The following is a 13,989-nucleotide window of genomic DNA, read 5'->3' as shown; positions in this document are numbered from 1 at the left end:
ATATTAGCACGATTTTTTTTTTTAGTTTGGAAATGAAATTTGTTTATGATTTGTTGAGTTTGCTTGATGAGCGGGAGTATTTTTTGGGAGAATATGTTCCTGCTTAAATAGCAATGTGATAAGTTACTAACTTAACTATTCCTTACGTTGGCCAAGGATTAATCACAAGAAAAACAACGCTTATAGGCCCACAGCCATATTTTGTTTGGCAGAAAATTCATGCCAAGTATTGAGAAAAGGCTGTGAATACTTAGGTGATGTCTTAGTTTTTCATTTTTAATTTGCAAAAAAAAAAAAAAAAAAAAATCAAGTTATCACTATGGGGTGTTGTGTGTATAATGTGATTTATTCCGTCTTGAAATGAGGCTGTAATGTAACAAATCTTGGAAAAAGTGAAGCACTGTGAAGACTTTTTTTTATTTGCACATTTTTATTTTGATAGCATTTCTTTAAATTCACTCAGTGTCTCCTTCCACTACACAGAAACAAAATTTAGCTAGTTTACAAATTCACACATCTACATAATGGCGATAAACATATATTGTGTAGGAACTGCTCGGAGTAAGACCAGTTATCTTCCAATTGCCAGTCAGCCCCTAGAGCAACTCAGACATGCTTCCAAAATGTTATAGCTTGGAGAAAATGAATGTAACATTGCCAAGGAGGAAGTTTATACTGTGGTATCTAAGTATGACTGAAGTCAGATAATAGGAATGGTTTGTGAGGGGATTCGTGTCATATACAAAAATGTGTAGTGATTCACTGTTGTCATGCTGCTACAACATTTTGTCATATCTTAACCATGGGATTTTAATCCAAATTTGCTCTTCCAGTATTTCCTATAAGTACCCCTGAACCACTGGTGCTGCTTACCCCACCACGGTGCCTCACAGCCAATCGCACGCAGCAGGGAGTCCTGCTTACCTGGATCCCGCCCGCCAATCACACAGCACCGATCCAGCATTATGTTATGGAGTTTCGCTTGGGGGAGCGATGGGAGGTCCTGGACGACAGCATCCCCTCGGGCGAGACAGAGATGCTTGCTCGTGACCTCATCCAGGTAAACATAGGAACCAGAATAAGTTCTCTTCTGGTAGCTCCATGTTCAACTACTTGGGCCAGTTGGATGGTTAAATAGTTTTAAATCACATGACTGATATAGGAAAATTTTAAAAATAGCTACACTGAGCTTTGTTGGTTTGTTGGTTCATTGTGTTTGTATCTCCCTTACAAACTTAAAGGTTTGTTGTTCATGTGCGTCATAATAACAGTAAGTTTGAAAGATGTATAATGCCAGAATTTTGACTCCCCTCGTGCTGAAAGAATCCACAACACACTTGCTTATTTACCTAAGTACTATGTGAAAATGAATCAATATAAATTATGAATATCATGACAAGTCTCCTTGAAAAATAGTTGTGTCAGGAGAATAAAACCAACATATTGGACTCTATCATTCTTAATGTCACATGGATTTTTTTTCAATTGCTTGCTGGAATGATTCTGCTGTAAAACATAATGTGTGAGCTTCTGTCTTTAATCTACATCCAGTGCCATGCTGATTCTTTTATCTCTCCTTTCATCAAACTGAAAACACCCACTCACATTTCTCCTACACGCTCTCATGACACACCTACTCGCTTGAATACTTTTCTACTACTGGTTTCTTATTCCACTGAAATTATCGTTTTTCTTATTTAGTGTGTCATGTTTATCAAAGTTTAGTGTCCCATGTCAGTCAAGGAAATGACTTGGTGGATGATTTTGTTACACCGTTTGTCTAGGATTTGCATTATCATAAATTGCTCTTGGGAACAATGCACCAAGTCTCAAAACAGTCTGGAACAGCTAAGGAAAATACAATGACGTATCAAGAGTGATGTAATAGGTACAGAAAGTGTTCAGAAAGACAAAAGAAAGACTCGAGGCCAGGAAGTCATAGTGATTGGTCCATAATCCATAATTTGTAAACAGAGGGACACAAATATTTGTTTAGTAGAAAAAGAAGGTACTTCAGAAATATTTGGACATTTTTCAGACTGACGTTTTTGGGATTTTACCTTTATCTTTATCTGCCCACAATGGATGCAATTACTTGAGTGTGGACCAGTTTTAATTTGAGAGTCTTTGGCATGTGTAATTTGGGAAGTGATTTAACTGAAAAGCATGTTGTACTGGGTTGAGATCAGCATCTCATCAGCGGTGCTTAGAAAGGCTTCTACATTCTTTCTTAGTACTGAAATTTTGAAACACTGTGACAACTGAATTTTTTTTAGAATTGATTATCCTATTGATTATTCTATCAGACCAGACTCTGTGCTCTGGTCCCATTCAATCAGACTGCTTACATTACAGAGCTCACGGTCCCATGGGAGAACGCTTTTGAGGAAGTCTTTTTGTGTAAAGAATCTGAAGTACTCTGAACTAGCAGTAGTGATGAAGCAGTGGCTAGAAAAGCGAAGTCCATCTACAAGTAGTTGAAGTAGTCAGAGGATTTGTGGCACTGAAAACATTTGGAAGCCACGGTCAAGCTTTGCAGAGGATGCTCAGAGACGACTGAAGTAAGCAGCCAGTGGATTTGGCTTAAGCGGAAGCACCAAGAACATCAACATAACAGGATGAATTTCAGCGATGGTTGAGCATGAGAAACAAGGTGAGGACTGATTAGCCTGCTGAGGGCCACCCTTGTAGATGGTGTTGACCATCAAGCCGATGAAATAAGGGCACGCTACTGAAGATGTCTCTTGCACATTTGTTCTGAAATTCTACCCTGGCCGAGATTCACCTCTGACACAACCTGGAGAACCCCCACCTGCTGGGCCAGAACCTCCTACGACACAATTTGATACTTTTCAGATTTTTTCACAAATCTATACTATTGGTCAGTCCACACATGTGGGTGTTACCTTTACAAATTATTGACCAATCCAAAGTGTTGAAAATGGATTGCTCTCTTTGACGATATGATGTTAATGATTGAACAAATGTGCCGTTTTTGGGGTCTCCTGAAAAGTGATGATTTTGGAGGTGATGAATTCGCCCCGACGCCAGCAAAATATTTATTATTAAACATTTGATATGTATGTTCTTCTCGTAGGAGGCCTGGTATGAGTTCCGCGTCATGGCCGTCATGGATGACACCATCAGTGAGCCTAGCAACATTGTCGGTGTGTCCAGTACAGGTAAGACATTCTGCCACGGGATGCTGATTCAGAAACTTACAAACAAAACAGTCTTCAGTGAGATTAAATGCAGTATTAGCTCATCATCCTTAAAATGTTTCTGCAGTTTAACTTGAGTGCCCGTGTTGTGATTTCGATTGCTTAGACGTGATTTGGAAAGGCAGCAACCTGTCTAAATTAGGGCCCATAGTCCATAAGAGCCTTTCAAGGGGATAAATCAACCATGAAGACAAAGGTGTGTAGACCTTCGAGACAGGCTGTCATGAGGCACAGATCTGGGGAAGGGTACAGGAAATTGTCTGCTGCTTTGACGGTCCCAATGAGCACATTGTATCTGTAAATGGGGGAACTTTGGACCCACTTGGATTCTTCAGAGGGCTGGCCACCCATATGAATTGAGCGTGACTGTGTGGGGTGGGGAGGTCCTTAGTAAGTGAGCTGAACAAGACCCTTCTGGTCACTTTGTCACACCTCAAGGATTTCTCCCAGCTGAAAAGAGGAGAACCTTCCAAAAGGAAAATCCCGATTATTTTCTCTCAAACTCAATTTTACGATTACGATTACGATTTCTTTGTAAAATGAAAAATAATGAAAAATTAAGTATTTTGAATGTCTTTTATCCATCCATTATCTGTACCGCTTATCCTCACAAGGGTTGTGCTGGAGCCTATCCCAGCTGTCTTCAGGCATTAGGCGGGGGACACCCTGAACTGGTTGCCAGCCAATTGCAGTGAATGTCTTTTATTTAAACTTAATTTTTCTTCCTTTGAACTCAAAATGCCAGTCAATTTAACTTAATACACACAGAACAATCCATTGGGATTAACAGTATTTTACTTACACAATAGATTTCAGATATGTTCTTTATTAAACCAATAATGAAAGTGCATATACCATCTGAAACGAAATCATCAACATGAGAGAAGGTAGACAGTCAAGTCTGTAAACCAAACAGTCTGTCAGCAAGTCATTTTTCCAACCAGCTAGTGACTAGCCTTTCACTTTTCTCCCTGGTCTTACTTAAACATAAATCAATGATTAGTGCAAAACTGTCACTCAATAATACAATTCACTGTCAAGCTTAAGTACGGATGCATAGTCCAGCTAGACCAGAGGTCCGTTGTAGAGGAGGAAAAAAAGGGACAACTTTCAGCCGTTGAGTTACTTGCTCACGGGTTGTATTGTACATGCGGGGCACACACTACACTACAGATCTATTTTTGCCCGATTTATTAACTAAACGCTCACTTGCCTGAGCAAATAGCAGAATCGCCGGTAGCCATGGATGTTGTCGTTGTTTCGGACTGCACGCTCGTGGGAGGAAGCGGAAATGCTGAGGAAACTACGGTGGCTTGGATACACCAAAAATGACAAAATCGAACGTGCCGATTTGAAAGTTTTTAACATTGTTTTATCCAGAAAATTCGGTTACAGTTCAAAATCGCTTAATCGAGCAGCCCTAACTGAACATTTAACAATTGATTTTTCGAATGATATGCTGCAACAAAACCACAAAGACTGACGAGAGTACAGCCTAAGAGCTTGCATCACCTGTATAGCAAATATATGTGTAACAATAAAAAATGATTTTACCGTCATAACTGTGGTTGTTATTTAACATAGTCAAACTAGAAAATCTGTTCACTTGAGTACTGAATAGCGTTAAAATTCCCTATTTGCAACCACACATAAATCTTTCCATTTTGACTAACAAAATGTGTGAAATTATGATTTGGTAGTTTCACTAATCATTTTTGTTCCAAGTGCCCGTGGGATAAGCCGGTTATTTTCTATTCAAGCTGTATAATTATCAAGGATTCATGAATTTCGCGAAGGCAACCGTCCCGTTTCACATCACGTCATCCATTAATCTCAGATAACACTGATCAACAGCAAATTTGAATCATAAATGGCTTTATGTGTCCCTAAAAATATTTTTGACACTGATTTAAAAAATGTCTTTATTTTTTTCAAGCACATTAGCTTTTTGAGCTGGTGTCCACTCACATTTTGCAGGTGATCAATTCCAAAACCCCCACACAAGTAGTGAATTTCTGCGACGTAAAGGTTACTTTTTTTAAGAATATTTTGTTTTTAATTTTATCTTGGGGGGGGGATTTACTCCTCTATTAAACCATTAGGACTCCACACACACGATTCCTACCCTTTTAAACACTTTTACACTTACATTTTTATTTATATTGCGCATTTCATAACAGCTAGAGCTATAAAAAAGCACAAACAACAAAATACCCATAATACAACAAAATCGAATCAATAAATTAACACAAAACACTATATACAATAGACACCAGAAAAGAGCCGAAAATGTCAGGTCTGATCAAAAGCCGAAGAATAGAAATGTGTCTTCAACCGGGTTTTAAAAATGGACGGCGAGGGGGCTTGCCTAATATCCAGTGCGAGATCATTCTAAAGGGAAGGACCAGCAGACGAAAAGGCTCGATCCCCACTGAGGCTCCGCTTGGTCCTCGGCACCTCGAGCAGCGCCTGATCCGCAGACCTGAGGCTGCGGGAAGGTGCGTAGGAGGGGAGGAGCTCAGGTACGCCGGGGCGGGACCATTTAATGATTTATAGACAAATAAGAGAATCTTAAATTGAACCCTAAAATGCACTGGGAGCCAGTTAAGGGAGGCCAGAATTGGTGTCATGTGCTCCATCTTCCGAGCTCCAGTTAGTACGCATGCATTTTGGACAAACTGGAGCCTTTGAGAGAGGACTGGCTGACTCCAAAATAAAGTGCATTACAGTAATCTAGCCGAGAAAACTATAATAACACTGCTCCTTAGCGCTCTTGACCTCAAACGGTGGGAATGGTTCATCTTTCAGCAGGAGAACAACTAACTCTAAGCATACAGCCAAACATCACAAAGGAGTGGCTTCAGGACAACTCTATGAATGTCTTTGAGTTGCCCAGTAAAAGCTTGGACATCGATTTTGGGTAAGCACAAGAAGCCATTCACAGATGCAGAAATAATAAAAGAGTGACCATTTGATTTGATTGTAGCGTGTGTTATTTTTGGAATTCCAGAGGTGCTTGATTCACCTTCGGACATAAAAACCTCTTTCCTTTAAAAAGAAAAATATTCCTTAACCCACCTCCTGGTGTATTTGTTTTGGATTCATGACAGGGATCATCTTTTGTCGTATGTCAAAATGGAAACAAATCTTATTTTAACAATTTTTGTTGTTGTTTTGAATTTTACAGTATTATCGCATGTGGCCTGACCGACCCTAATAAATGGACCTTTGACCTATTGAAAACAATCTTTTTGGCCCTTTCAGATTTCAATTTCAGTATTGCTGCTTTAGACCATGGTTGTATGATTATGCTTGGTATTCAAAGACACATCCTGCAAGCATTTACAGTTGCAATATGCCAGTTTTCATCTAAAATTAAACCTCTCAAAAACTTGATGTTGAAGTGATCACTGAGTACATAACAGTTGCTCAAAGCGAGTTTCTGGCTGGCTGAAGCACTCTCCAAGTTCTCTGCTGCCCCCAAACGTTAAATAATAAAATTCTTTCCTGGCTCTCCAAGCTTGAAACTTTAAAGCAAAAACATAAAATTAACAATGTCGTTGCGGCCGGGTTGGCACAAAGTGTTCCTACATTGGTGCAATGCTATGCATTATTATCTCTTAGAGTAGAGGTAAACCCTTCAGTTGTTGCACAGAAAGACGTTTTCTGACTCAGCTGAATCATAAGACTCACCCATAGTGACAGACAGCCATTCATGCTCACAGTCGCACCTTCACATATTTTAAAGTACTAGAGCCATAAAACCCAAGGAGAACCCACACAAACAAAGAGAGAGGATAACTACCGGTGCTTGCGTCAGTAAGCACCATCACCATGTAATTGTTGTTGCTTATGCGCTGTTATTTTCTTACTATTCATGACATGCATTTTCTTCTTACTCTGCAGACTTCTTTCCACCTCCAGAGATGGTTGAAGAATCAGGGTTGGCGCGACCAGTTGTTGCTGGCATAGTGGCCACCATCTGCTTCTTGGCTGCAGCCATCCTTTTCAGTACAATGGCAGCCTGCTTTGTCAATAAGCAGCGGAGGCGGAAGTTAAAAAAGAAAAAGGGTAAGGGAAAAGACGAAGTGTATTTTTGTATCTAATATTGTGGAACCTTTCAGGCAGGGGTCACCAACCTTTTTAAAACTGAGAGCTACCTCTTGGGTACTGATTATTGTGAATGACTACCAGTTGCATACACACTCCTGGAATAACACATTCACTCAAATTAGCTTGATTAATATTTTATCATTAATAATTTATATTCCTCTATGCAGGGAAGATACTTATCATGTTAATGATTTCTGACAATAATTATCAAAAAATATTCGATAAAGTACGAAACAGATACAATGATATTCTCTGCAAGTGTTTACGTTTTCAGATGATCGGGGCAAAAACATTCCTTGGAAACCACAATGTCCCCTCACTGGTGAGGTATTAGAACAAGTCCACAGACTACTCATGTGCACCTTGGGGGCAACGCTAATGCCTGCAGGCACCATGCTGGTGACCCCTGCTTTAAGTGCTAACTATTTGCTTGAAATTATTATTATAACTAGTGTATATAGCATGCCTTTCAAGGAATATTGTAAATACTACAATGTGGCATATTCCTCATGAAGTATTTATGAGGTGACTCTTCCAACTAATAAACCTCTTGTAAAAGAGTAAAGAATCTTAAAATATTTCTTTAAATGTTGTTCATACAGTAAATTCAGGTTTTTGGATGACTTCAGTTTGTCACGTGCAACCAATTTATTCCTATTTATGTGACAAAATCAATTGTAAATCCTGAAAAAAAAGTGGCCAGTTAAAGGTTATTAGTTTTTAGACTCAGTTTTACAATATTTCTGAAAGCTAAATAGGTGTAAATGTTCGGAGTTGATTGTCTTAAGCCCGTATCCAGAAACATAATTCCAAAAGAATTAAAGAGCTCAGACATGTGGCTTTCACACAGACCCGAGTTTATTCATCTTTACTGTTTCAATCGAAGTAAAAATAAACTTTCAGTGCAAGAGAAGTACTATTTTTAATTTTTTTAAAAATCGAGTGGTAATAACCATCCTCTATTCTGTTACAAAGACGTTGATATTGTCATTGTCTACAAACATATATCTCAGCCATATACCACGTTCAATTGGTTCTACTGGTTCAAAGTCCACAATCGCATCATCTATATCACTGCCGTTACTCATTTAAGAGCTCCGCGGGGTCCGCCATTATCACTCGAAAGAATTCTGGAACATCTTCCGCGGGCTTACGACATCGTCACGTGTATATTCTGATGCATTTCATTGGACCGAGAATTAAATATTAAATAGAAAAATAGAAAATGACGCACGGTATACGCTCTCCCGGCTCTAGTGGTAGAAACGCGGTTATGCGCTCCCGTCCTTAATGGGTTAAAACCGTTTGCAAATGTCTGGCGAATGTTTGTGACCTTGAAAGAACCCTGAAGAAAAAACAATATTCGCTACCTACATAAACACTTACAAACCTTTGCCGATCAGTGTGATACGGGTTTTATATACATGTTTACATCATCTTAAAGACAGACAAGTGTCGAAATTTGTGTACTTTCTTTCCATAATTTCTACAGTGTTTGAGTTGTTAAAAATAATGACATGAACCAGTGGAATTCACCGGGTTTTTTTTTTTCTTCCAGATCCGCCTCTTTCCATTACCCACTTAAGAAAAAGTATGGCAACACCGTAAGTACCGTACACACAACTCAATAGGAACACCCTGATAATCTTATAATAATTGTAAAACTGACTTTAGGGTACAAACACTGTATATGCACATTTGTTCAGAAAAAAGCAGCTGTCAGGCCCATCAGAGTAGAAAGCAAAACATTACATTGATCACTGTAGCAGAGGTTCATAAGACAAGTGATGGGAATCAGACAAATCCTATATGCAGTCTTACCATCCATAAATCTGGATATTTAAAGTGAATTGCAATTCGAGCATGGAGTGATGATAAATCCATTTGAAAAAAAAATTCTCAATCTCTCTACTTCCAATTTCGAATTGATGTGAAATAAAGTGGCATCAGGTAACTATTGATCTGAATCTGATCATATATGTGCCCTTCCTCTAATTTTCGAAAAGTGAGGTCAGATCCTTTATTTTTGCTGTAGACTGAAAACAACTGCATCAGGTACCCAACTTGGAAAATAGCATCCAGGGCTCGACTGGGGCCAAAAATCAGACCTGGAATTTTTGTCTTAGACGTGCCCCATAGTAAAGCACAACCAACTAGTAATGTATTAGTCACCCAAATGAAGTTATTATTATGGTGAGTTGTACAGGTATATGTTATGTTGCGCAGTAGTGTGTGAAGTCTCTTGTCTCTCTCCTCAACAGCTACCTCCACATCATATCTTGAGTGGAGGATTAGAGGGAGGGATTATTATAATTTTTAAAGTGGTAAATTGAACATTTACCATAACATTAAACATTTCAAATATAAATATTTGGAAAAACCTGGAAAAACTGTGCAACAATCTCAAAACACTATAATATGGGACAAGCCCACCAATGCTTGGAGCGGTGCCATTTTATTGCACTGAGTTCTAGCTATTCAGCTCTATTCAATAACTTAAAGTGGAAGTCAACCCAAACATATTATTTCCAGAATATGTTCTGTGAAGGCCCACTAGTTGAGACAAACCATTCTGATTAATATTGTGTTTGTGGAATATGAGTTAAGCAGCAAAATCCACCCGCTTTTAGCCATCTCAGGGGGCAGCCATTTTGTCACCTCTGTCGACTGAAAATGACATCACAGTGTCTCAGGGCTCAGATAACGACAAATCATGGCTCAGCTTCAGAAAACAGGTGAGCTGTGATTGGTTGTTACTGAAGCCCTGAGACACTGTGATGTGTCATTTTCAGTTGACCTAGAGATGGCTAAAAACGGATGGATTAACTCTTATTCCACAAACGCAATATTTATCAGAATGCCTTGTTTCAACTAGTGGGCCTGCATAGAACATATTCTTGAAAAAATATATATTTGGGGAGACTTCCCCCTTTAGGTTATCCATCCATCCATCCATTATCTATACCGCTTATCCTCACAAGGGTCGCGGGCGTGCTGGAGCCGATCCCAGCTGTCTTCGGGCAGTAGGCGCGGGACACCCTGAATTGGTTGCCAGCCCATCGCAGGGCACACAGAGACAAACATCCACACTCACAATCACGCCTAGGGGCAATTTAGTGTGTCCAATCAACTTACCATGCATGTTTTTGGAATGTGGGAGGAAACCGGGGTACCCGGAGAAAACCCACGCAGGCACGGGGAGAACATGCAAACTCCACACAGGGAGGCCAGGGCCGGGATTGAACCCACGACCTCTGAACTGTGAGGCGGACGTGCTAACCAGTCGACCACCGTGCCGCCTCCCTTAAGGTTATATTTTTATGATAATAATCAAAAAGGCTTATATTTGTGCACCAAGGTAACCAAAAAGAAAGGGCTGAACTGACATCAGTCATGCTTTTAACCAAATTAAATAATAAGCGCATCATTAAAGGCACGGAGAAGCTGAAGCACAATGAGTTTGTTGTAAACGCGATGAGTTACGTTCCGACTCTTCATCACGGTTTATGAGGCATCACAGGTGTGCAGCACGTTTAAAGCGAAAAAGCAGTCATCTGACTGTAGCACGTGATCGATGACATTCTGAGAAAAAGCATTCATTACACTAAATACACAAACAGATGGAAAAGATCCAATGAAGACAAACTAGACCAGTCAAAAAAAAACTGGAGAATTACACAGTTTCATGAAACAGTGTGGAATGCCATCAGTGATATATCTGTTATAGAACAATGGCAATCAAATGCCATCATGCAGATAGCGCTTATGAAATATTAATATGCCATTTATGTTCACACCAAGTACAATATTAAACATATGCTGTTTCAAATTTTATTTTGGATTGAAACAGCAACATATAAAGTGCAGATAATAAATAATTAACTTTCAAAAGTGAGTTTTTCCTGTGAAGACGATTTACACTAGCTTGAGGTGTGACCAACATGAAAACAGGAGAACTGTGTATGGGTGGAAAAACAAGTTTTTGTGAAGATGGGATATCAATCAGAACCATTGCACAAAAGTTAACACCAGTCCAACCATTGGTAATGTTGAGTGACAGATGTCAAACAGGTAAACCAGGGAGGGAAAACAGGCAGCAGCGGGTGTTGACAGAAACATTTTGATAGCTTTAGAGCAGGGGGGCTCAAACCTGATCCTCAAGAGCCCCTATCTAGCCTGTTTTCGATCCCTCCCTGCCTACAACACATCCGATTTAAATGATCCGCTCATCACCAAGCGTTGCACAAGCCTGATAACGATTGTGATCATTTGTATCAACTGTGTTCACGTGGGGAGAGATGGAAAACAGGCTGGATTGGGGCTCTTGAGGACCATGATTGAGCACCCCTGCTTTAGAGAAAGCAATGAACTCACTGAACATGGAAAAAAAGTACAGGTAACCCACATGTCAGCAAGAAGAATAGGTATGTCAGGAAAGCTGAAATTTACAGAAACAAGACCAAAAAATTCTGGGATTAAGTTGCATGAACTGATGGGACAAAAATGAACCTCAAAGTGTTCATGATCCCAAAGGTACAATCTCATCTGTGAAACACAGAGGAGGTAATGGCTTGCGTTACGTGGCTTTTTCTGGGCCGTGCTCATTGTTCATTGATGTAACACATGATAGCAGCAGCAAATGAACTCAGAAGTCTCCAGAAACATTTAAAAGATAGATGCCACTAAAATGATTTTTTAAAAAAACTTCAATAAATGAGTTCATTGGGGGCGAGAAGTGAATGTTTTAGACTGACCAAGATAAGAGACTTAAACTTTAGATGAAGTAAGTGACCTTCAAAAACAATAACTGAAAGTTGAAATCATGAAAAAGCGTATTTAAAAAAAATTATGCAAATGTTTACTGACATCAATTTGTCACACACACACATTATAGTTTATTTTTTAAAATATACCAGTATATTGTAGTTAAGTAAAGGATAACTCAATGTTAATTTGTCTGCTATTTTCTAATTAAGCGTCTGATCCAGATGGAAATACCTGGGAGTAAAACCTGTGCTATTGGTATCTTATCTATTATCTATTCATCTTTTGAGGAACCAAATGTTTTCAGTTTACAGCAGAAAGATAGAAATTGGCCTTTGGAGGGGTAATGTCATGTGTTTGTTATTTGCTATGCATACACTTCCACACGCTATGGTCCAGTCATTACTTTCTCACTTGCTTACCCTAAATTCCCAGTTACCCTAATATTAAGACCTCTGTTTTCTTCATTTCTTCATCCCATCTAGCTATTCCTAACTACTGTCTATATCAGTACCAAGCTACTGTATTTTCCAAGCACTCCTTTTCACCCTTATACCACCTTATTTTCTGATCTCCCCAATTTTACAGGAGTCCAATTAGCCTCACTCCCAGTATTGAGCATTATTGGGAGGGGCTGGATGCAAGTAGGTACAAACCTGAACTTTCCAGTGCCCAGTGAGTGCCAAACAGTACAGTATCCCCTAAAAATTGCACACTGTATTCACCTTGACACTTGTGTTTGATTCCCGGTCCAAACATTTGACCTAGCTGCATGCTCTGGGTCGAATACACCCTCAATGCAACAACAATACTGTTTGTGGTTTTTTTTTTCTCAGCTGAACATAGAAAATAGAGTATTTATTCTTAGTGAAAACATCTCGCAATGCAACTATCAATTTGTCTGTTTGTCTACAGTCAAGTAAAAAAGTACACACTTCCAATTCAATGGTTTTATGTATCAAGAAATCCTCCCAAATCATCTGCTTCTGATGCCTTAAACTCATACTCATGGACGTGGGAAAACTATTAGATTGGGAACCATAAGCCGAGACAACCGGCTACCGTCCATAAGTATGAGAGATACTGTATGAACAGACTCCTCAATGGATACAAGGAATCCTTACAGTAGATACTTAAATAGAGCTGTGGACCGACTATCACGAGGCTTGCAATTGCTTATGTGAGCATTTACATCAGGGGTGTTCAAACATTTTGCAAAGAGGGCCAGATTTGGTGAGGTGAAAATGTGGGTTGCTGACCATTTATCGTGACATTCTTTTTTATATGGAACACCAATAAATCCAAGCACATTTTAGCAAACCAGTCTGAATTTAGTTTTTTACTTTATTTAAATGTCGAGATTCTTAAACACTTTTCGTCCATTTGAAACATTTGACACTTGCAATTAAATGTTCTCTGAACTCATTCAAATTCAATAACAGGGAAATATGTTAGCAAATATATCATTCAATCAATCAAATTTATTTCTATAGTACTTTTCATTAAAAAAAAATGCAACTCAAAGTGCTGTTCAAATAAAAATGTCCAAAAGACAACATAAAAGGAAGACCCGCAAACATCATCCCTCCCAACAAACCCAAAGACATATATCCGCAAGTACATTAGCACTCGCACATACACATACAACCACACACACCCACACACATACACACACACAAAGCACACAACCTGATAAACTGTGTTAAAAAAGACATGACAAGGCACAGAGAGACCATATGAGGAAAGGGTACCCAAGCGGGGCTCATTCACGCTGAGGGGAATGACAGCCCACGGGCCACGGGGAGTGCCACCATCACAGAGACCCTGGCCCAGATCAGTCGGGGAGACCCCACACCTAGCGTGGAGGCCCCCGGTCACCTGGACCTAAGGA

At 39.4% G+C, this 13,989-nt stretch overlaps 1 protein-coding gene across 6 annotated transcripts in view; it reads left to right on the top strand.

The window, feature by feature from the left end:
- The window catches only part of igsf9bb (immunoglobulin superfamily, member 9Bb), a 103,562-nt gene that overhangs the window by 74,242 nt on the left and 15,331 nt on the right, over positions 1-13,989 (top strand). For all 6 annotated transcript variants that reach the window (XM_086013036.1, XM_086013040.1, XM_086013037.1 and 3 more), the window contains exons 14-17: positions 834-1,060; positions 3,098-3,182; positions 7,128-7,292; positions 8,893-8,938. In XM_086013036.1, the coding sequence (XP_085869162.1) occupies positions 834-1,060; positions 3,098-3,182; positions 7,128-7,292; positions 8,893-8,938 (523 nt within the window). The remainder of the gene's footprint in view (positions 1-833; positions 1,061-3,097; positions 3,183-7,127; positions 7,293-8,892; positions 8,939-13,989) is intronic.

Source organism: Filicampus tigris, chromosome 17 (genome assembly GCF_054856515.1).
Source record: "Filicampus tigris isolate MCC_2025a chromosome 17, RoL_Ftig_1.0, whole genome shotgun sequence".
NCBI classification, from domain to species: Eukaryota; Metazoa; Chordata; class Actinopteri; order Syngnathiformes; family Syngnathidae; genus Filicampus; species Filicampus tigris.
Note: the sequence above shows the minus strand (reverse complement) of the source record. Positions and strands in the feature narration are given on the sequence as shown.